Source organism: Peromyscus eremicus, chromosome 7 (genome assembly GCF_949786415.1).
Source record: "Peromyscus eremicus chromosome 7, PerEre_H2_v1, whole genome shotgun sequence".
In the NCBI taxonomy this organism is placed as follows: Eukaryota; Metazoa; Chordata; class Mammalia; order Rodentia; family Cricetidae; genus Peromyscus; species Peromyscus eremicus.
The window spans coordinates 44019988-44041753 of record NC_081422.1 but is presented as its reverse complement, the minus strand read 5'-3'; the positions used below and the strand labels follow the sequence as shown (position 1 = coordinate 44041753).

The 21766-nt window shown below is 46.3% G+C and overlaps 1 protein-coding gene across 1 annotated transcript in view; it reads left to right on the top strand.

The window, feature by feature from the left end:
- Positions 1–21766, top strand: part of Ncam1 (neural cell adhesion molecule 1) — a 301497-nt gene that overhangs the window by 260416 nt on the left and 19315 nt on the right. Inside the window, exons 9-13 of the mRNA XM_059267822.1 lie at positions 128–278; positions 689–873; positions 1221–1317; positions 1645–1815; positions 3237–3368. Coding sequence (XP_059123805.1) covers positions 128–278; positions 689–873; positions 1221–1317; positions 1645–1815; positions 3237–3368 — 736 coding nt within the window. The remainder of the gene's footprint in view (positions 1–127; positions 279–688; positions 874–1220; positions 1318–1644; positions 1816–3236; positions 3369–21766) is intronic.

The window sequence follows — 21766 nt, the reverse complement described above, 5'->3', positions numbered from 1 at the left end:
ATAGAGAGAAGACTAGACACTGGTCACAGACCAGCAAAGACCCTTGTCTCCTAGACCCACACTGCTCTAATTGCCCCTGCCCTCTGCCTCACCTCAGACTCTGATGCCATCCCTTTCCTCCCGGCAGACTCTGGATGGGCACATGGTGGTACGCAGCCATGCTCGTGTGTCCTCTCTGACCCTGAAGAGCATCCAGTACACAGACGCTGGAGAGTACATCTGCACTGCCAGCAACACCATCGGCCAGGACTCCCAGTCCATGTACCTTGAAGTTCAATGTAAGGAGTGACTAGGGAAGGAGTGGAGGGGGGGAGCAGTGAAGGATCAGGATGCTGGAGACAGATTAGCTTCAGCTTCTCTAGCAAGTTCCACCTTGTTCATTCCCTGAGGCTGTTCGTCCTCAACTGTTTCAGAGCTGTGGCCCCAAGTATAGGCACACACACACACACACACACACACACACACACACACACACACACCACTATCCCCAAGCATCTCAGTAGCTACCCATGCTCTGAGTTTTCTCGAGCAGAACATGTACACATGAATTCCAAAATGTCCCAGAGCTCTACTGGTCCAGGAACCCACTCTGCTTTGGGTCATGCCTACCTTCCCAGTGCCAGAAGACAGTCTGTGGGTGTTCCAAGAAAGTGGTTGCTGTTCTGATGGTCATTGTCATTCATTGCAGATGCCCCCAAGCTCCAGGGCCCTGTGGCTGTGTACACTTGGGAAGGGAACCAGGTGAACATCACCTGTGAGGTCTTTGCCTACCCAAGTGCCACAATCTCCTGGTTCCGAGATGGTCAGTTGCTGCCAAGCTCCAACTACAGCAATATCAAGATCTACAACACCCCGTCTGCTAGCTACCTGGAGGTGAACTAGGGCGTGGGAAAGGGCAGGGTGGAACAGGCCCTGTGACAATGGGAAGGGTCCCATCACTTCTCCTGCTTCCCTGGCACATCCTGAACTGGGGAACATTGGCTGGAGAAGAAACTGAGCCTCCTCTAGGTCCCCATCCTCAGCTTCACTGGTCCTGACCATGTGGCTAGGCTGGGACTGGGAAGTGGAATGTGCCTCTTCTGTGAGCCACTGGGTTCTTTTCACTGGGATTGATAATATGTATATCACCAGATTTATTCTTTACTTACTGTATCTAAAAATAAATACAAGTGTGGCCATCCATGGGGCATTTGTAACCCCTGGGGTCCTTCCTTCTGTAGGTAACCCCTGACTCCGAAAATGACTTTGGAAACTACAATTGTACGGCAGTGAACCGCATTGGGCAGGAGTCCTTGGAATTCATCCTTGTTCAAGCAGGTGAGTGCCTTCATCGTAACTTCCACACCATCCTTGCCCTAGCTGGCCCGTATCATACACTTTAAGGACACCAGTGAAGGGGCAGAAGACAGATCCAGGCTGTGAAAAGCCAGATGGTCAAGAAGCAGTCAGCCACTCAACGTGTGAGACTCTAACTACGGGATGGGTTGAGGAGAATCTGAAGTCAGCTAGGAAAGTGGTATCTCCAAAATCAGAGATTCTTACTCTTAGAAAGGATCCCCAAGAGGGATCAGAAGCATGGGACGTATTTCCAAGTGTAGTCTTGGGCCACACACGTGACCTGGGTGTCCATATGTGTTCTCACAGACACACCGTCTTCTCCATCCATCGACCGGGTAGAACCCTACTCCAGCACAGCACAGGTGCAGTTTGACGAGCCAGAGGCCACAGGTGGAGTGCCCATCCTCAAATACAAGGCTGAGTGGAAGTCACTGGGGGAAGAAGCATGGCATTTCAAGTGGTACGATGCCAAAGAAGGTGAGTCTGGTACACGCCCTTGAATTCACCTGACCTTTGCTGACCGAGTAGGTAGGGGACGTGCAGGATGTCACTGTTTGCCATTCCATCCAGTTTCCTCCAGAATTAGGAACTTTCCAGCTAGAGTTAGATTAGGGCGATGTTTCCATAGAGTTGTTGACCTTCTGTCCCTTGCTGCTCCTGACCTCATGACCTCACCAGGACAGGCAGAACCAGTCAGATGCTTCCTAGACAGAAGATGTAATTAGCTGCTGAACTTAATGGGAAAAGTGAGTGCAGAGCACCCCTGCTCTGTTCTCGGCTTCTTCTCTGATGACACCTGGCCATCCCTGCCTGGTGTCTGTACCCAGGGACTGTCATGTACTGATGACAGTAACCAGGCCAGCAAGATGACAGATCTACCCTGAATCAATCCTGTTTTATCTTCCAAGTTAAATCAATCCAGTGACGTCTTTCAAGATTAAATCTGATCTCTGTCTCTGTCTCTGTCTCTGTCTCTCTCTTTCTCTAATTCTCTCTCTCTCTCTCTCTCTCTCTCTCTCTCTCTCTCTCTCTCTCTCTCGGGTGGAGTCAGCATCAAGTATTCTTCCAAGATCATTCTCCACCTTTATTTTTTTTGACCTTGAAACTCTTAAATTCAGCTTCAGTGTGACCTGTTGTCTATCTGTCTCTAGCCCCCCAGTGCTGGGGCTACAGCGTGTACCTCCATCCCCAGCTTTTACATGACTTCTGGGATTTGAACTCAGGCCTTTGGGCCTTCATGTATGGACAACACACACTTCACACTAAGACATCTCCCCAGCCCCCTCTCTTAAAATATCACTTCTACTTATATTTTAATTACAGTAAAATCCACATGAATTTTGCATTGAGTCATTTTTAAGTATAGAAGTGAGTAGCATTGAGTCACAACCATCACTTCTGTCCATTTTCAGAACATTTCCACGTTCTAACTCCTTTCTCACCTCCTTCTGGTCCCTGGTAACCACCATTCTACTGTCTTTCTCTAGATGATTACCCTAGGGACCTCATGGGAGTACCTCATATGCCATTTGTCCCTTTGTGTCCACTTATTTATTAACAAAATGTTCTCACGGTTCCTCCACATTGTAGCACGTGTCAACATTTCATCTGTAAGACGGGGTAAATACCCCATTGTTGGTCCTCACTGCATTTCATTGACCCATTCATCTGTGATGATAAGTCATCAAGGCTGCTTGTGACTTTGGACCCTTGGTAATACTGCAGGTGTGAGCATGAGTCTACAGGGATCTGTTTGTCTCCTGCTTTCAATTTTTCTACATGTTTGCCAAACAATGATTGTGTTTAATTATGTGGAGACCCACCATCCTATTTTCCACAGCACTGTTTTCCCTGTACACAGCCATTGTCTTTTCATCTGCCCCATATTCCCACCGCAGCCAACATGGAAGGCATTGTCACCATCATGGGCCTGAAGCCGGAGACAAGGTACGCAGTACGACTGGCGGCCCTCAACGGCAAGGGGCTGGGCGAGATCAGTGCAGCCGCGGAGTTCAAGACACAGCCAGTCCGTAAGTACAGCCGACTTGTCTGTCCCTTCTCCACAAGCACCCTCTCTCTTCCTTCTCTTCAGGGATAGACAGGGACCCTGAGTTGTCCCCATCATAGCTCAGAAGGTAGCTTTTATCCTTTGGGTCCCCATATTTATAGTGGCCCACTTAACTCTCTGGTTCTCAGGGATGGCTAATCTGCACTCCTTTCATCCCCCAAATGGGTGGAAGACACTGTTCTCGTGGGCGGCCTAGTTTATTAGGATAGCAGCCAGGGGCCACCACTGGTCAACTATGATGAAGAGCTGAGGGAAACAAACAGGGCATATGGAAGGAGTTGAGAGAGTTGCTTTTGGAGCCAGGCCACCGAAGGCCCTAAGCACTCTGGAGCTTGAAGGAAGATAATAGAGACAGTGACTGCTCATGTCATTTGAACTGGGACTTTTCATGCACTGACAATAGAGAGGGAAAACATAGAAGAGTCTCCTCTATGAAGAGGAAGATAGCCCTGCCATCCCAAAGGGGCCCTGAACTGACCTGATTCTTCCTTCCCAAGATGACTCCTCAGACCATCTGTGCCTCAAGGACTCTTTCAAGCGAGCGGCTTTCCCCAGGTTCCACTCAGGGCTGCCTCTAGCTTCTCTCTGCCATTCCCTCCATCCCTAAACCACGCTTGCCCAGCTTAGCCTTCGCTTCCCACAGCAGCCAAGCTCTGGACAAGCCTGGCCATGTTCCTCTGCCATCCACATTGCTGCTTCCCCCGCCCCCCGCCCCGCCCCAGGATCCTGGGTCCCTCCAGCTCAAGAAGATGCTGTAGAAGTGGTCTCCTGGGTGACCATGGAGCTCCAGGCTCTCCCTGAACCTCTGATTTAATCCACACATGAGAACCCTTTGCCTCTCTTTCTGAGAAGCCTGGGAGCCTACAGACAGACCCCCTTCACCTCTCCCCAGCGATAGCAGGGCCGCTCTCCTCCTCCTCCTCCTGCAGCGAGCGTTTCTTCCTGTTTGAAGTAATTTGATAATTTGAGTTTCAGCTCCATGTGCTCTGTGGATTCTGTTCATTTCTTTTACATCTTATTTTTTTTCCCCCCGGGTCTGTCTCTTGGCTTTTCTTTTCGTCTGTGTTCCATCCATGGGAAATGCAGATAGCCCTCCTCCACGTAAGTGCCTCTTCATACCTCATTACCTGTTTCCATAGTGTTAACATCTAGTCCTAGTTCATAATTTAGTTCTGGCCCCTTTTTTGTCCCCTAGAGGCTGAAGTAGATGATGTCGTCTGAGCCCTAACCACACTGACCTTAGTTTAGCTGTGCCTTTGTTAACGTATTTAGGTTACTCCAAGAGGCTAACACTACTGTTCTAGAGCATGCAACTTCCGTGTGTTTTGAAATTGTGCTTATTTATTAATTCTTGTGTGTAGTCATTACTTGGTGGAAAAGATCAGCTTTGCCGAACCGAGCATGGTAGAAATCTGCAGATGGTCTCTCAGTAATGAGCTAATAGCAGCCCCTCGCTTTTAGCCCTGGGACCCGAGGTGTGACACCTGACTCATGAGGACACTGTTCCAAAGTGCCAAAAATAATCTTCCTGTTTGCTTTTAGGAAGTAAAGGAGCGGAGCCCGCATGCTTCCTGGCTTATCTGTTAGTTGGTAGAGGAGGAGGAGCAGAGCCTACCGGTGGGAATCCCTTGTTGAGTTGGCATACAGATAGATGTTAGTGTACACTGTGCCCTACAGGCAGCTCCCTGTAGTCGGGGTGGGGAGGGGACTAAGCCCTAGGTTCTTGTCAGCTCTCTTTATTTGCACTGGATTATTTACGGTGTACATTTCCATGTTGGGAACAGACTGGCCAGTTAACTTAGTAACTACCCAGTATAGTGTGGAGAGAGGGAGAGATTTCCCCATGGAAGTGACACCCTGATGATGTAAACTGACAATATAGAACACTAAGAACAAGGGAAACAAAAGAGGAGGCAGCCGCCACAGAGAGTAGAATTGGCCTGACCCCCTCAGCCTGCTGAGACACCCACCTCCCAATGTCACTTTGCCAAGGCTGGGCGCTCTCTTCCTACGCTGAGTTCCTAGAGAACAGAGAGAGGACATACCTGACAGACCCGGAAGGAAAGATGTTCAGGAAGCTGTATGCAATTCGTAGAAAGCTGCTAGGTCCTGAAAGGCACCCCAGGAAACTTATATTTATAAAACGTATTCCGAAATATTGCATCAACAGCAAAAACCAAGTAGCTGAGTGTGGATGTCAGGCGATCAGCCAAGTTGGTGTCTGGATGTGTCAGCTAGGGAAGTCATGAGAATCAGGGTCTGTGGGAGTGAGGGGTGCAGGTAGGGGGAGCAGTCAGGTAGGACTGACAGCTATGCCCCAGGGGAACTCTGAAGAGAAAGCTCTTCCTTCTGGATCCTTCCAGCAATCCTTAGCTGCTTCCTCCAGGCCCTTTTCTACGGAAAGTGATCAGTGAGTGAGGACCAGCTCCGCTAGGTTAGAGAGAGGGAGGCCTGGATGAGTCTTGCTGTTGACTGTCCCCCCCCCCCCCCCCCGTGACTACAACTGACTCAGAGGACCTGGTCTTGGCCCTTGAGGTCACAGTAGTTCCCTCTCATTGCCAGCTTGGGCCTTATGAAGATAGGATTTTTGGGGGGTTGAGTTTGCTTCTTAATACAGCAGAAGGTATGTTTCAAGTCATGTTAAAAATTATGTGTTTAATTAAATTTTTTAATTTTAGTTTTAGTTGTTAATTTCTTAATTTCTAAGAGAAGGAAGCCCCCAGATTTGGTATTTTGTTGTCGGTAGTGTGAAAGTGGGTGATTAATGGAGACCCTGAGAGTCCTCTAGAGAAGGGTGTGGCACAGCAACCATTAGCACAAAAGTCAGTTTTCTCAATCACATAATAAAGGTATGGTTTAGTAAAGAACTAATAAGCACCAGGCCTTAATAAGCATAAGCCCGACCCCAGCTTTTTGGGAGGCTTAGGCAAGAGGACCATAAGTTCAAGGCCAGACTGAGTTCCAGGCTACCCTGGGTAACTTAGTGAGTCCCTGTCACAAGATAAAATGGAAAGAGAAAGGACTGGTGACCTATCTCAGCAGTGGAACACGTGTCTAGCCTGTGCAAGACCAGAGATTCAACCCTGCATACCGGCAGGAATGGATGAAGGGAAGAAACAAGGAAGAAGGGAAGGAGGGAGGGTTAAGAAGAAAGGGTTAAAAGGCAACCTTATTCTTGACCAGCAGAAGTGAAGTGCAGTCGTAGAAGTGTGTGAGACTATCAGCATGGTGGTCTGATAAACATGGGAACAGCACACTTTCTGAAGAAACCTCAGCGGGGTCTTTCCTTGTAACCTCGTAAGCCTCCCCAAGTCACTGAAGTGCAGGTCTGGCCCAGGAGTATCCTGGCCAGTGTTAGCGGCCAGACCCTTGAGTTGGGAGGTGTTAGTTGAGACCAGCGTTTGGTCTTAACTAACTGTTGAAGTTCACTGAGGTGTTTCAGTAATAGAGTTGCTCTCTTGGCTCCTTAGGGAACCTCTGCACAGTCAGGGGCATAGGTTTATCAGAGGCAGGGACGAGCAGGCAAAACTAGCAAAAGCCACATGCGTGTAGAGGACTGAGGCCTCCCAGCTGCTAGCTGAAGCATGCTTTAGCTGTTTGAGGGTCCTCTGTGTACAGTGCATGGAGGTGATAAGGGAGCTGTGACGATAAACAAACTAAGCTCTAACCGGGGGAATGTTCTGTTGCATGTGTTTTCGGCTCTGGCCCCTTGGCCATTAAGCTTGTGATCGGCGTGCCTCGGGAGGGGCTGCTGCCCTGCCAGAACTGTTTGCCTGAATCTTTTCGCTCCGTCACTGAACTTTTTCCTCTGTCACTTGTAGAATCTCGTGGCCTGGATAGTACTTTGGATTTTGCGTCTGTGCCAAGAAACGAAGTAGAGTATTTTGAGACGTAGAAGTTGCACATTTTAAAAGAGATGTCTTGAGATTTTTACCTTGATGTGTTGTCCCCTCTGTGACACATGTGAGGACATCTAAATGCATTACAGTTCGTGTGATTAAGATGCATAAGATATCAGGCCTTTCCCAAATAATGTGAACAGTTACACAAACATCTTAACACACACACACACACACACACACACACAAAGTGTGAGAGAGACTTTTACCTTAATTAACTGAGCCATCTATTCATGAAAGTTTAGTAACCAAACTGCTATGACTTCAGGGACATTGACTCTGGGCTTCATCAGACACCTGGAAGGTCCTGGAAAACCAAGCCCTGAGCATTGATTCAGAACTGCCCATACGCTGGTGCTTTTCCATTTTACCACAGAGCTCTCCGAGGAGACTGTGTTTGTTATTGCTGAAGGACAACTTCTGGATATTTGTCCACCAAACACCAAAGATCCATTCAGTGTCCCAGTGTGGCAGATGTACAGTCTCTACCCATCCTCCGTCCTCCATGGTGAAGGGTAGTTAGGGTTGTATGTGAGGACGCTGCATCTTTGACATTCCCTTTCTCTGGGGGAGCAGGAATGACACTGAATGTTATTTGCCTCACTCTTCCCCAGCAGTGTAAACAATCACGTTCTCTAGGGAGGATTTTTGGAAAGCAGCCATGTTTCCAGAGGCTTCTATATGAAAACTGGCTGTATCCAGCCACTGAAGATGGCCAATTCTGTCTCACTCAGTTATTGAAGTTAAAGAGTGAGATGTGTAGGTTTTGCTATGTTTATCAGATATCAGGTGGGAAGGTGCTTAGTCAGTAAAGTACTTGTTGTACAAGAGTAAGGCCCTGAATTTGATCCCCAGCACTGACTTAAAAAAGCCAGGTACAGCAGCGTGTGCCCGCAATCCCAGGGGGATGTAGGGACAACAGGATTTCTGCCTAGCCAGTCAGCTTAGTAGAATCAGTGAGCTCTAAGTTCAGTAAGAGACCCCATCCTAAAAAATATAAGGTGGCTGAGGGCAGGAAAGATAGCTCACTGGCTGTGCGCATGCACTACCCTTGCAGGGGACAGGGTTAAGTTCCCAGTGTCCATGTCAGACAGCTCACAAGCACCCCTAACTCCAGCTGCAGAGGATCCGATGCCCTCTTTTGGTCTCCTCAGTCACCTACACTCATGTGCACACACATATACATCTACAGACAGACATACACATATACATTTAATTAAAAATAAAATATTTTTTAAAATAAAGTGGAAAGCAATTGAGGAAGACACTCAACAACCTCTGGCCTCGATATGCACACACATGGGTGTGGATAAGCATACATTAACGTAAACATGTACATACACACAAAAGATGTGTAGTGCACATAGATACATGCCTCTATATAAACATCTATCTAGACTGTGACGTGAAAAGCCAGTCTTTCCTTACTCAAGTTCCCATTAAGCTGAAGCTCAGGTGCCTGCCCTCCTGTCCCTCAGAGCTTATGGGCACAGGTAATCCTACCCAAGTGGCTGTTGGTATTCAGCCAAGGTTGGAGGCCTCTTCAGCTGCTCCTGGCCAATTCCTTACCTGCATGACAGACTGAACAGGGTCTTGGGTCATGGTCTGTACTTAAAATAGAGACCTGTATGCTTTCCAATAATGTGTCAGCCACCTGTTCCGTGCATAGTTTTTCTCTTTCCAACTTTACTTCGCATCTGCTCCTCGTACCAGCACCCCAGGATCGCTACTCCTGGTTTTTGTTTGTTTGTTTGTTTGTTTGTTTGTTTTTCCGGTTCAGCATCTGTATGCCTCCAGTGATCTATTTTTCCTTTTTGTTCACCATAATTTTTCTTTCTCCAGTGGCTCCTGCTAACGCTTCCACCCTTGTTCCATTGTCTTCACAAGCTAGTGAGTATTGCTTTCTTCACCCATGTCCCTTCAGGTGGCTTCACACCCACCAGGCTCATCCGCCTGAGGTTATCTGCTTCCCTGGGCGATGATTCAGCGCTCCGGTTTAATCGGGTTTTAAAAGAAGCCAAGGGAAAGAGAACTAGGCTCAGGGCCTCTCAGGGCAGACCAGAGAAGAACTTTGCTCTTCATAGGAAGCCCTGCAGACAGCTGCCCTGGGACTGCTTTGGTGGCCATATACTTGTGATGCTATTCCCAGCAGGCCAGACCAAAGCCGGTATTTGGAAAAGCCAAAGGAATTTACCAAGAAAAAAAAAAATCTGCCCTGCCTGCAGGGTCATATAAAATGCTTTGAGGTGTTGTGTTTTTCCCCTTTATTTTAGTTGGACTCAAACATTGAAATTAGATAGTGAGGCCTGTAGCTTTCTCTGTATCTGTGAGTGCATAGACTTCTCATAAATATTTGTGGGAAAATTAACAGTGCTTGCTCACAGATGGGCCTGGCAATAGGTATCTGCACAAATTACTTAACCCTTTGCAAGTGAGGCTTGCTGATCTCTGTTCTAAAATCAAATGATGAGTCCCCTACCCACCCTAAAGAAAACAATAACCATTACAGTGTTTATCAAGCTCGGCTTTGCTCCCCTTTGATGGGCATTACTGAGCCAGCAGGCTATGAACGGGGCCTTTGTTGGAGAGGGTGAGCCTGTCTCTCACTTCCCTTACTGCTCTACACTTTTGTTCCTTGAATTCCAAGGAGTGGAGAAGGCTCCAGCCCCTCTACTCTTTGGAAAGTTGAACTTGGCTTTCTAGCAAGGGGGTGGTGGTGGGGGCGAGATAGTAGGTGACCGAGTGACTGGTGTAATGCCAGCATCAGCTCAGAGCAGCACACAGCAGCATGCCCTTCCTGGCTGGCTTTATTCTCCCTAATACTGCAGACATCCCCAGACTGAAAGCCCTCTTCCCATCATTTCTAATAAGAAGCATTCCCACCATCTCATTCCAAGCTATGGACTGTAACCAAAGGAGTCCAGACTTGGGAACCAGACTGCACTGGTTCAAATCTTTGCTCTCATCCTTCTACCTGTAACTTCATGACCACAGATGAATCCCTTGGCTTCCCCAAATCTCAGATCTCTTATTTCTAAAATGAAAGATAGATTCCCCTTTACTGTATGGCTATTTGTGGAAAAAATATGATTAAATAAAAATACACAAGATAATGTGTCCAGCATTTAGTAACTGGATTTATTAGAAAGAATAATTGAAGGTTCCAGCATTTCTTGCTGCATGAGTCCTTTGTCAGCAAAATCTCTGATAATCACTCTAAAATATTCATATTAATATTGACAAATCAGGGAGACAGGATGAGTCCCACTGTCTCTGATGCATACATATGTATATATACATGCACACACGTATGATTTTATATATATATGTATATATATATACATATATACACACACTTATATGCGCAGTTTGTACTTATGGGTATGTAAGTTTTGTCTCCCTTCTTGCCTTCACTTTTTTGTGCTCTTTCTGTCCTTCATGTTTCCATAGCAACCTGGCCTCTTCCTGTCCTTCCAACCACAGACCTGTCTAGTGAGTACAGAGCCTGGCTGCTCTGGGCAGCACCTCTGACTGGATGTTTGTAGTAGCACAGACTACAGTTGTGAGTGCATGGAGGCTCCCATCCTTGGATGCTTTCCTAAGCATGCTGTCTGTTTGGCCAAGAAAGCAAATGAAGCCTCCATTGAAGGAATGAGGGGTGATTATTTGTAGGAGAGTCTACACTTGAGGAGACCTTTCCAAAGTGACACTCCGGTTAAAAACAGAAAGGGATTAGGAAGACCTGAGGGGGGGGGGGGGACAAAGAATGGCAGCTCCTTCTTGAGATTTTACTGTCCCTGCCTCTGAAATGTGTGTGCGTGTACACACACACACACACACACACACACACACACACATACACGACAATAACAATAAGGCTGAGAAGAAACCGGAGGAGGAAGGGCTGCTTAGAGAAAGGTAGAAGGAGCTGTGCCCCTGCCAACATGGCGGCTGCCCTTGTCCCACTGCAGAGGACATGCTAGAAGGAGCCACAGCCCCTTCCTTCTGCCCCTTACCACTTGGTGCTAGAAAAATAATAGAACAAAGCCATCCCACCACCCGCTAGGGTGAAAGTGCTGGACTTCCACTCCTGACAGTAGAATCCAGGGGCCAGCTGCATCCCCTCTACCAGCCTGAAATCCTGCTGAGTCAGCGCTGAGAGCTTCCAGTCTGGCCTTCATAGTGTGAAGCCCCTTGCCTAGGCAGCAAGACTGTTTGTACATAACTACAGGTCTTTCAACACTGGGCCGTGGGCAGGGCTTTCAGCCTTTACCGCCTTTCTGGATGTATGGAGAGCTTGTCCTGTCTCCTTCCAAGCAGCAGTCAGAGAAAGCAGATGACAGACCCGCAGAGCTCCACACCCCGGCAAAGGCTTTTGATACATAATTAAAGAGGAGAGAAAAGAGATTCCTGGTTCAGTGTGCTGCACGGAGTGGTTCTTTTTTCCCCCTGCAGAACGCAGCGACGTTCTGCTTTCTTGGTGTTCCTCTGCGTGTGTGTGCTGCGGTGAATTTTAATTCCTGATGCCTTTGAGGTTTGCTTCTGTGAGCAGGGCAGAACAGGGACAGTGAGCCAGGCTCGTTCGCATGCTTTCACACTGGTGATGGGTTTGAGGACTTTGCTGTTTGTTTGTGGTATTTTTGCATTTGGACAAGGAATGCAGCTAACAACACCCTCTCTTCTACAGTGTCTCCCTGTGTCCTTTTTCAGCCTGGTGCTGTACGTGTCCCAGGCAATAGGAGAAAGCTACTTGACCCATTTGCACAACCCTGTCCAATTTGAGACACCTCTTTGTATCTTGGTGTTGTCTGTCAATGAAACACAGTCTTGGCTCCAGACTTCTCCTGAATGGAGAATTCTTGAAGAGGAATGAAGTATTTCTCTCTTGATGTTTCTTTTTTAAACATCAGGCATTTCTACCCACAGATAAGATGCTTAGTCATGAAATCTGATAGCAGGAATTTGGAGACTGTTTTATTTTAAACTACTTGACTACTGACCCAAATCATAAGTCCCAGTGGATAGTGAGATAAAGGAGAGGCCGTCATGACAGGCAGGAGCATGTATTAGTGTGAATGCATTTTTCCCCATCGAGACAAGATGGAGAGTATGTGAACCGCAGTGGAAGGGGAACAGAGTAGCCAGGACCATGCAAAACTTCATCAGTCAGATAACACGGGTGAAAATAAATAGTATCTCCTAGGTGTGTATGGTATGTCTGTGTGTGTGTGTGTGTGTGTGTGTGTGTGTGTGTGTGTGTGGTGTGTGTGTGTGTGTGTGTGTGTGTGATGATCTGTTTGTAATCATAGGTAAAGTTTTCATAAATAAAAGCAAGAGGAACTGCTCATCACACATAATCTCAGTCAGGTACCCTCGGCAAGAACCTGTGTCGTGATAGGCAGTAAAATCATGCACTCTGTTAGCTCACAGTGGCAAAGGGATATAGCGCTTAGCTAAAGCATTTCCTTCTCATTATTTTGAGTCAGCGGCATACTTTCAGAAAGACAGCTTTACCTCCCATCTTTGCCCTTCTCTCTTAACCTCAGCTGTCAATAGCTAGAACTTGCCCCCAGGCCTGTGAAAGTTATGATAGGGAACCTAAGAAGTTAGGGTCGGTTTTTTAATCCCAAACTGCAATGTGGAGTAAACCTCACTGCCAAAGGAATGTAGGTGAACTCAAACAGGAAAACCCTGGTTTACACTGGAATTATCAAACCCTTTTCTTATCCATGCAGTCTTGGCAAATCTGAAGGCGTCATGGGATCCATACGTAGTCAAGTGTATGTTTAATGTCCCACTCTCTGCCTGTTGAACCAGGGGCTGGTGTCTGCTATTTGGTATCGATGCAGCCATTGTATCAGTTACCAGAGTACCTAGTCCTTTACCTGTACTGACCTTTTCCTTTCATGTGTGCCTTGACTCTGAGGAGTCCCTTGGAGTGTTAGGAACATCATGGGCAGGCCATAAAGAGGTGGAATTAGACCCTTTAAGCTCTCCCTCTCTGGCCTGTGACTACCCAGCCTCCTTCAGTCATGTCCCTCTCCTGTTTGGCCAGCACAAACGTGAAATTACTCTCGTTAATTAAACATGCTCTATTATTGTTTCAGGACTCTTCCTTGATGACCTACGGCCGTATCACTGCCATTGCTTCCTCAAGGATGCTCAGACAATTCTGGAATCTGCAAATAAATAACATGCTCCTTTTTTTTCTTTTTTCTTTTTCTTTAACAGTCTCTGAGATTGACCTAGATTGACATCTGGGCCTTGACAGAAATACCCCCTCATTTTTAAAGTGCTCATGTTCCTTGGTGTGGTATTAATACGCAATGTTGCAACTGTATCTAATGCTTATTGGTGTTGTTAACTAAATGCGCTCTATAGTTTGTTATCTCCTCCTTCCGGGCAGTACAGTTGCCCTCCCAGTGTTTCCTATATAAGCTGCTAATTTAATTTGATTTCTCCTTTTATTTAGTCTGTGATTTTGTTGTTGATTTTTTTCTCCCTGCCCATTGTTTACATCAGTTTTTAATTTTTTTGTATTTTCCATGTGACCTCCTCCACTTTCCTTTCAACCAATCATGTGCGTGCGTATCATGTGACTTTGTCATGTGGCTTGCATGGTGCTGATGATGTCGTCCACGCTGGTGAACAGAAGGTAAAACTCTTTGTTCTGATTAGAGGAATACACCTGGAAACGCAGCCTGGCCCGCAGTTCCTCTTGTCTCAGATCTGCTCAGCAGAGCCATTTGAAAGATCTGCCCCTCTTCTCGGTTCACGTCTAGCATTCGACAGGCCTTGCTTGCAACCTTGACATGGCCATCTGAAAACATGACAACATTTAGTGTAATATTTTCCCTCAAGAAATCTGGTCACACCCACTGCCCTCTCAGTAAAGCCACATTAGCCACCGCACAGTTTGGAAACTTGAATTTTCAACAGACTTCACAAATGTTCTTTCCCAGAAACATGCCTTGAAAATTCGCCTCATTGCTTAACCTGATATCCAGTAGCTCCATAAACCTCAATTGCTCCAAAATGAGCTGCAACCCCCCCGGGAATGTTTTTGCAACCTTCCAATGCTCCAGAAAGACAGATAGAGCCTGCAAAGGTTGCACTCCAGTAAAACCGGAGAGTGCTTCACGAAATTTGCATAAATGGAGGACTTTGTGAAAGGAGAATTTGGATTGATGGCTGAGGTGTCACTTTTCAAGAGTGGCCCTCCCCCAGGCAGGAGGCACAAATCAAGCAAAAGTCACTTGGCAATTAACGATGACTTGAAGTCTCCGTGTAATCAAGAGGCACATGATTGACCCTTACAGAAAAGGAAATAAAATTATAGCCTGATGAAGTGCATAACGGTGACGAAATAATTAGTTAATATTGTGCCTGTCACAACCTTGTTAAAACATTTCTCGATCACCATCAAGAGAGAAGGGGATTTCTGCTTTCGGCTCTTCCCCCACTAAAATCAGACCTATTCAGAGCCTCCCCTGGGAGTCACAGGCATTCTGTTCTCTCCTAACTGTAAAGTTTTACTTCACATCACACCCTAAAGACACATACAGGCTGCAGTGATTACGTAGCCAGACTAACACCAATAACCACTCTGTGTGCCTGCGCATGCAAGGGGCTCCCTTCCATTTGACCTCACTTCTGACCTCACTTCTCTGAGAACTGATTGGGCGACATCCACACAGTCCAGATCTCAGTAGCTCGTCTTGCATGGTCTTTGTTCCTGGTCTGGTCCCTGAGTCACACTCCCTGTGTGTGTTACCCTGTGTCTCTCCTCTTCCTTTGCCCTCCATTTACCATCGCTGAGGACTTCCTCTTTGTAGGTGTGGCAGCATCACCCTAATCCAGTCCCATTTACAATCAGACTCCCAACAAAGAGTTATCTGATGTTTTACATGGTGTGCAACAAAATGGGGACGTCCCTAAAGCAAAAGAACCTTGCAAGCCACAGTAATAATTGATCTAAGTTAAAAAGGTGCAGGGGGGCTCTCTTCAGGACCTGTAATCAAGACCGAAAATATGGCGGTAAATGTTTCCTGAAGCTGTCCCAAAAGCCCACCTCAGTGCTGATCTAAGCTGTCAATTTAAAGATACCTACCGTCAGAGTGAGCCTTGGAGGACTCCAGGCTGCAGTTGCCTCTCACATCACTCCAGGTTCCCATCCTTTTCAGACCCTCGGCTCTCATCTGAAAGGGATAAGCAGAAAACTTGCTGTTCAGGTGAACTACCAGCAGCAGGGGGAACCTTTAACTGAAAGGGAAAAAAGGGTGGAGAGGTTAGAGCAAGTAAAATTTACGGGGCAGAAAAATGAAGCTTTGTTAAGGACAGTCCCGCCTCCTTTCCCTGGTCATTAGTAAGGACTTAAGTGACCCGGGCCCGAGTTCAAATAATTCAGTTAAGCTTGTAGCTTCTCTCTTGTTAGTGGATTGCACATATGGCAGCCAATGAAATCAGGTGTTCCCTGTCCTACCCCGGTCCATCTCTTTCCAGCCACAATTGACCAGGATATGTTTAACATGTGCTGGGTGCTCCACCCACCTTAGGTTCAGTTGGGGGATATTTACTCTACCGTGAAACAATGAGTGAAAGCAAAGGGAGGTTAAGCCGGGGACTGAATCCCATTCCCCATCACCAAATAGCATTGATGGAGAAGACAGGTAAGCGTAAGCACCCGCCCCCAGGACAGGAGAAGCGAGTTTGTTGGAGGTGAGGCTGAACTCCGCCCTTCGCAAACATTCATTTCCAACATGCCCCTGTGTACCAGGAGAGCTTGAAATGCTGCCACAGGGACGTGATTTTATAGGTGATTATCCGAGGGTTCTGTAAATGGGACTCCCCATTTCCCACCATCAGCATGAGTGTGGCAAGCCCCCGTCCCCTCTCTCTGTCACTGTGTTGCATGTCTGAGCACGGCTCCCTTCACACCCATTCATAATGATCTTTTTTTTTTCTTTAGCTACTGACCCTGACTTGTATTAGGCAATGCTGGTTCTGACGAACTAAATTCTTTAACCCCCCACTCTTCCTTCTTAGATTGAAAACATCACTAACTACCCCTTCCACACCCTCCTTGATTTTTTTTTTACAGCTGTGTGTTTGGAGCCCCGCTCTCTGACAGGTCGACACAGGCTTTCCACCAGCCTTTCTGCTCTAATTGCCTTTGTTCCGAAGGATCTCCCACACTGGCGGCTCCCAGGGTAGAGAGGTAGCAGGAAAGGTCCTCAGAGGGAGACAGTGGTGCATTATTTTGCCTGAAACCTGTGGGTAGGGACCGGCTTTGGAAACTGGCGGATCCCCTAAGGTTATCAACGTGAGGGCAGAAACATCCCAGTATCCCAGTTCTTCTTAATACCCAAGTAAATGTCCATGAATTAGTGAAGAAGTGTACCGCCCCCTTGTGGCATGGAGGCAGGAGCAGAGTTCACTGGGTCATAGTTATTTCTGTCCTAATTTCCTGAGCCTGGAGGAGCCCCATAACCACAAGCCAAACCTTCATGGTCATTTTTTTTTTTTTAAGGACAATGAAACAAAGATAATTGGTCAATTAATCTGTTGGTGCTTTCATGCCGCCCACAAGAAGTCGGTGTTTCTGTGGTTCAGTCTGTCCGAGTTCATTTATTGCTATCTAATTTGCATTTTGTGCTGTCTTCCGAGGCCCTTCCACCCCAACACACGTTCATAATCCCTAAGAGAAATGGGGCCCAACTGGACTCCGTACCAGGTGTCTCCGTGAGCTCAGCCCCAGGAAACTCAGCATTCTTTCTTTGTAAAAGAGCTAAGGAGTCGGGGCTGAAGAGAAGGCACAGCGGTGAAGTGTACTGACTGCTCTTGCAAAGGGCCGGGGTTCCACTGGGTTCCATTCTCAGCACCCACATGGCAGCCTACAACCATCTATAACTCCAGTCCTAGAGGATCAGATGCCTTCTTCCGGCCTCCTTAGACACCAGGCACTCTTATGTTGCACAGACATATGTGCGGGTGAAACACCCATACACATTTTAAATAAATAAAGCCCAAGGGGCCAGCAGCCACATCCCTACCCATTCATTCCGTATTTCAGTATCCCCTGAAGCCAGGGACTAGGGTGGCAAAGTTGGGTCACCTTTGATCAGGCATATCTTTAACCCCAAAGAAAAAGAATACTTGTCTTCGGAGGCCTTATTTGGGGCGAACAATGCTGAAGACAAAATGGAACCTTTATCTTTAACATCACAGAGCTAAGCTTTGAAAGTGTGGGAAATCCAGAGATGTGTCAGGGAGAGTTATAAGGACAGAGAACGGACACAGCCTACATCACATTAGAGTCACTTGTGTGACATCTTTAGCAAAGAACTCCATTTCAGGAAGGAGAATTAGTGGCCTAATAACTCTAAATCCCGATTCCCCACGGCAATTTGCTAATCCCCAAAGGGCCTGTCAATATTGTTCCTTGATGGAACCATAATGTGTCAGAGCTGGAGACATGAAATAGGCTTCCCATCTGAATAGGGAAATCATCCATTTTGGAATTTTATAAAGATGCATATAATAAAAAAAAAGGTATACACAAGGTTAAAATGGTTGGTAAGAAATAACTAAACAAAGAAGACGGGAACTGGGATAAGAAAAATGAGCAGTGTTTTAATTCACAACAGTGCTATTTGATAGTAAACATACTAGACTTCAATCTCTAGATCCATTACTAGTTAATCATGAGTTTAGCTGAGATCACAGACCTCCGTGCAGTTCTGTATGAAAGAGAAGATAGAGTGAATGAGGGCTGGAGAGTTGACTCAGCAGTTAAGAGTATTGCTTTTCCAGGGGACCCAAGTTGGTTCCAGCACCCACTTTGGGTGGCTGCAGAGGATCTGACAACCCCCTTCTGATCCCTTTGGGCACCTACACTTCTGTACACAAGCCCACACACAGATGCATACATACGTGCATAGTTAAAAATAAGCATTTAAAATGGGTGAGCAAAGAACAAAGCCAGAGGCTTGGGGCGGAGCGAGGGTGGCCTCTGTGGACCCTTGGTCTTTCGTGCTAAGCATACTGTTGCCTTTGTGTTTCCTGGAGTGGAACAGGGGATCTTGTTCTCCTTTCACAGTTCACAGACGCTTCCCCAAGTCCTGGGCTTGCTATGATTTTTGTTGTAAAATCATGCATCCAGGAGTTCTTCTCCACCTCCAGGCCCCTGCTGATGAATGCAAAGGCATGAAGCAGACTCAGATTTAAGGGCTCAAAAGCCCAGTAATTCCAAAGGAAGAACCTGTAATCTCCATAGCCAGAAATATACATTTCAATTATGGTTTCCGGGAGGGCTCTCATAGGGCCTGCCCACAGTATATCCGACACTACTTGGCCTTTTTCATACTATTTTTTCCTTGCATGTATGATTTGTGTTCTGCTGGACAATATCAGAACTGTCCAGAATTTCATATTTGTTATCGTCAAGGTTTATTTTTAAAGTAGTGCTGTGTTCAGCTTTAGCATAAAATATGTAAGGGAAAAAATTTGAGTCCTAGATGAAGCTACACTCAAAGGGTATAATTAACCCCAGGGGTCTTTTTAAAGGAACCTGCCTGTTGCTGATGAACGGCAAACCAACATTTACAAATAATTACAATATTGGTTTTTCTGAAGTTGCCCATAATGATTTCAGTCACAGCAGCAGCAACCCAAAACCTTGGGACCCCCCCCCCAAAATCATTTCCTCTGCTAATGTGTTCAATTAAGCAGGGAGCCTCTTTAACACTGAGGCCCCCAGGTCTCTGCAATACTCCCTTCCTCCAAGTCTGGTTTTGTGCAGAAAGTTTTGTCAGCCCCATTCCTAATCTGTAAGGAAAAATAGACAGCAAGCATTTGAAGATTTGTAAGATAATTGATTTAACAACTGGCCTTCACCAATCTGAATGTACTTACAAAAACTTGTAGGGCCACCAAGTTGGTCCAAAGCTCTGCATTAGCTGAAAATGATTCTCCAGCCGGGCGGTGGTGGCGCACACCTTTAATCCCAGCACTTGGGAGGCAGAGGCAGGTGGATCTCTGTGAGTTCGAGGCCAGCCTGGTCTCCAAAGCGAGTTCCAGGAAAGGCGCAAAGCTACACAGAGAAACCCTGTCTCGAAAAACCAAAAAAAAAAAAAAAAAAAAAAAAAAAAAAATGATTCTCCTTCCGGCGTACTGTACAGGAAAGGTTATAGTACTGCCCAAGGACCCCACTATCTTTTTAATGATCATAACTATATTATTTTTCATTTTGCTAGAAAATCATGTCTCATTCACCCTTGAGATACCATTGCCTGATAGACAACTTCTAGAACTCAATACAACACATATTTGTATGAGTAATCATAGGCAAAGCTTTCTAAATGATAACCTAAATACTATATGATATAAAATGTTCTGCACTCGAGAGAAAATAAATATGTATCAGAGTAACCTCGTCAGATAGAGTGATAGCTAATTCTACTGTTTTGCGTAGGATAAATGTTAGAGCTGTGGTACAGTTTTTAGGAGTTGTTTTAAGATCCCAATTATATATATATATATATTTCCCTGAAACAAATGGAGAGATAAGAGACTGCCTTCAACAGGCCTGCTGGGTTCTTCAGGGACTCCTGGGAAAGATGCCTGTTCATTCACATGCCTTTAAAGGGATTTGGAAGTCTCTCTTCAAAGACAAGATTATATTTAAAGAAAACTTTACCAAATTGTAAAGCAAGAAGTTGACAACTGTGTGTCTTCAAGATATTGAGCTGTTATCTTAGGGTGTGTCTCCTGAAGAAAGTCGGCTGAAGGCCATTTCTTGTGTCTTCCATCCCCATGGTGTTGTGAGGGATAACCAAGGCAAAGTTGGAAACAAACTAAGGCAGATGACGTTTTATACCTCCCACGAAGCAGAGTTCAGAGGAGTGTTCCGACCCTTGATTCTGCCTTAAATATCCACAGTGCTCTCTTCTGAGAGGAAATAGTGAGAGAGGGTTCAACAAAGCAGCTGGATGGACTCCCCTCCACCTCACTCCAAGGAGGCTTCAGGCAACCACTTGCCTGGTGAATCACCTCCTTTCTCATCAGAGAGACACCCAACCCAGTCCATGTTTCAATCCTCAGTGCAGAAAGCTATAATACCGTTTCCATTCAGTCCTGGCTACCAACCGTTATCACAGTTAGCCTAGGACTAAGGGGTTTCCTGGGATAGTGCTACACTTCAGTGCTAAAACCTGTAGTGTTTGAGGGTCCCTGGGGTGAGATGGTCACCTTAATTCTGTCAGAGAATAGAATTTGTTGAGTTCTCTCATGACTCCTCCAGCACGGCTGTGTTCAGCATTGTGGAATCTTCCAAGAGGCCCTACCTTATTCTACAGTAGACTCCGAGTCCCACTGGACATTTATGATGGTGTAGACACTTATTGCCTAAATGATAGAGAAGCTCAAAGAAATTTGGAAAGTCTACATAGACTGACATGTCCAAACCAGGTCTAAATGCTTTTCTCTAAATATCTGGGGACAGTGGCTACATTCTAGCTTTATTAAAAAAAAAAAAGACAACTGTTTCTCTGAAACCTATTTGTCTCTGTACTTTTATTTTTTGTGTTTCTTAAATTCCCAGTTGTAGGGAACAGATACTAAGACTCACTTTTCCTAAATATCCTTCAGACATCACTAGGAGCCCCCGCTTTGCAGTATGTGCCCATCCTCATTTCTTCCCAGTTCTCGAAGCCTACCCATACACACATCTCACCAAGGAGTCCTGTTTCCGCAGGAGTCTGCCTTTCTAACCAGTTCTAGATGATGTGCATGCTGTGCCCCAGGGGATGCCTGGTAGGGCTCTGGGTGGCTTGTTCTCTCTGCTCCCACCTTTGAATCCAAGGGAGGAGGCTCCCAACAGCTGAACAAGGAGACCAGGCTAAACTCCAACTGTGCCAGCCGCCTTCCATTCATGGCCAGGGGTGCAGTGTGAGGTCATTGGCTTCTCTCTCTAGTGACAAGTCCCTCCCTGGCTCTCCTGTCACATCCCCATTTTTTCTCAGTAACCTGCTTAAGTAACCTGGACTACAACCTTCCCCATGAGATCAAGAAATAGATCAGTCTGGTCCTCTCTGGAAGTCCTGGTTCCTCGCAAGCAAGGAGTTTTAATTTCAACCCTGGGTTACACATTTCCTCATCTGCTCCTTTAGTGTATGCTGGCAGTTTCTCAGACAGTAAATCAGCATCACGCTACAGAGCCATCCTGGCACTCTCTGGCTTATCACACACAGGGTCATCTTCCTTGCCCCACTTAGATCAAAATGCTGTCATCCAAGTGAGCATAAACTGCAGATAGAGAGAAGCAAGCAACTTTGTTTTTCTTATTGTACAATGCTAAAGCCATCCCTCCACCCCCGTCTTCTCTCACAAAGAAAAAACTCACAATGATTGTTGCTTTAATACATTAAAGAGCCAAAGATTATCACTCACTCGACTGAGCCGT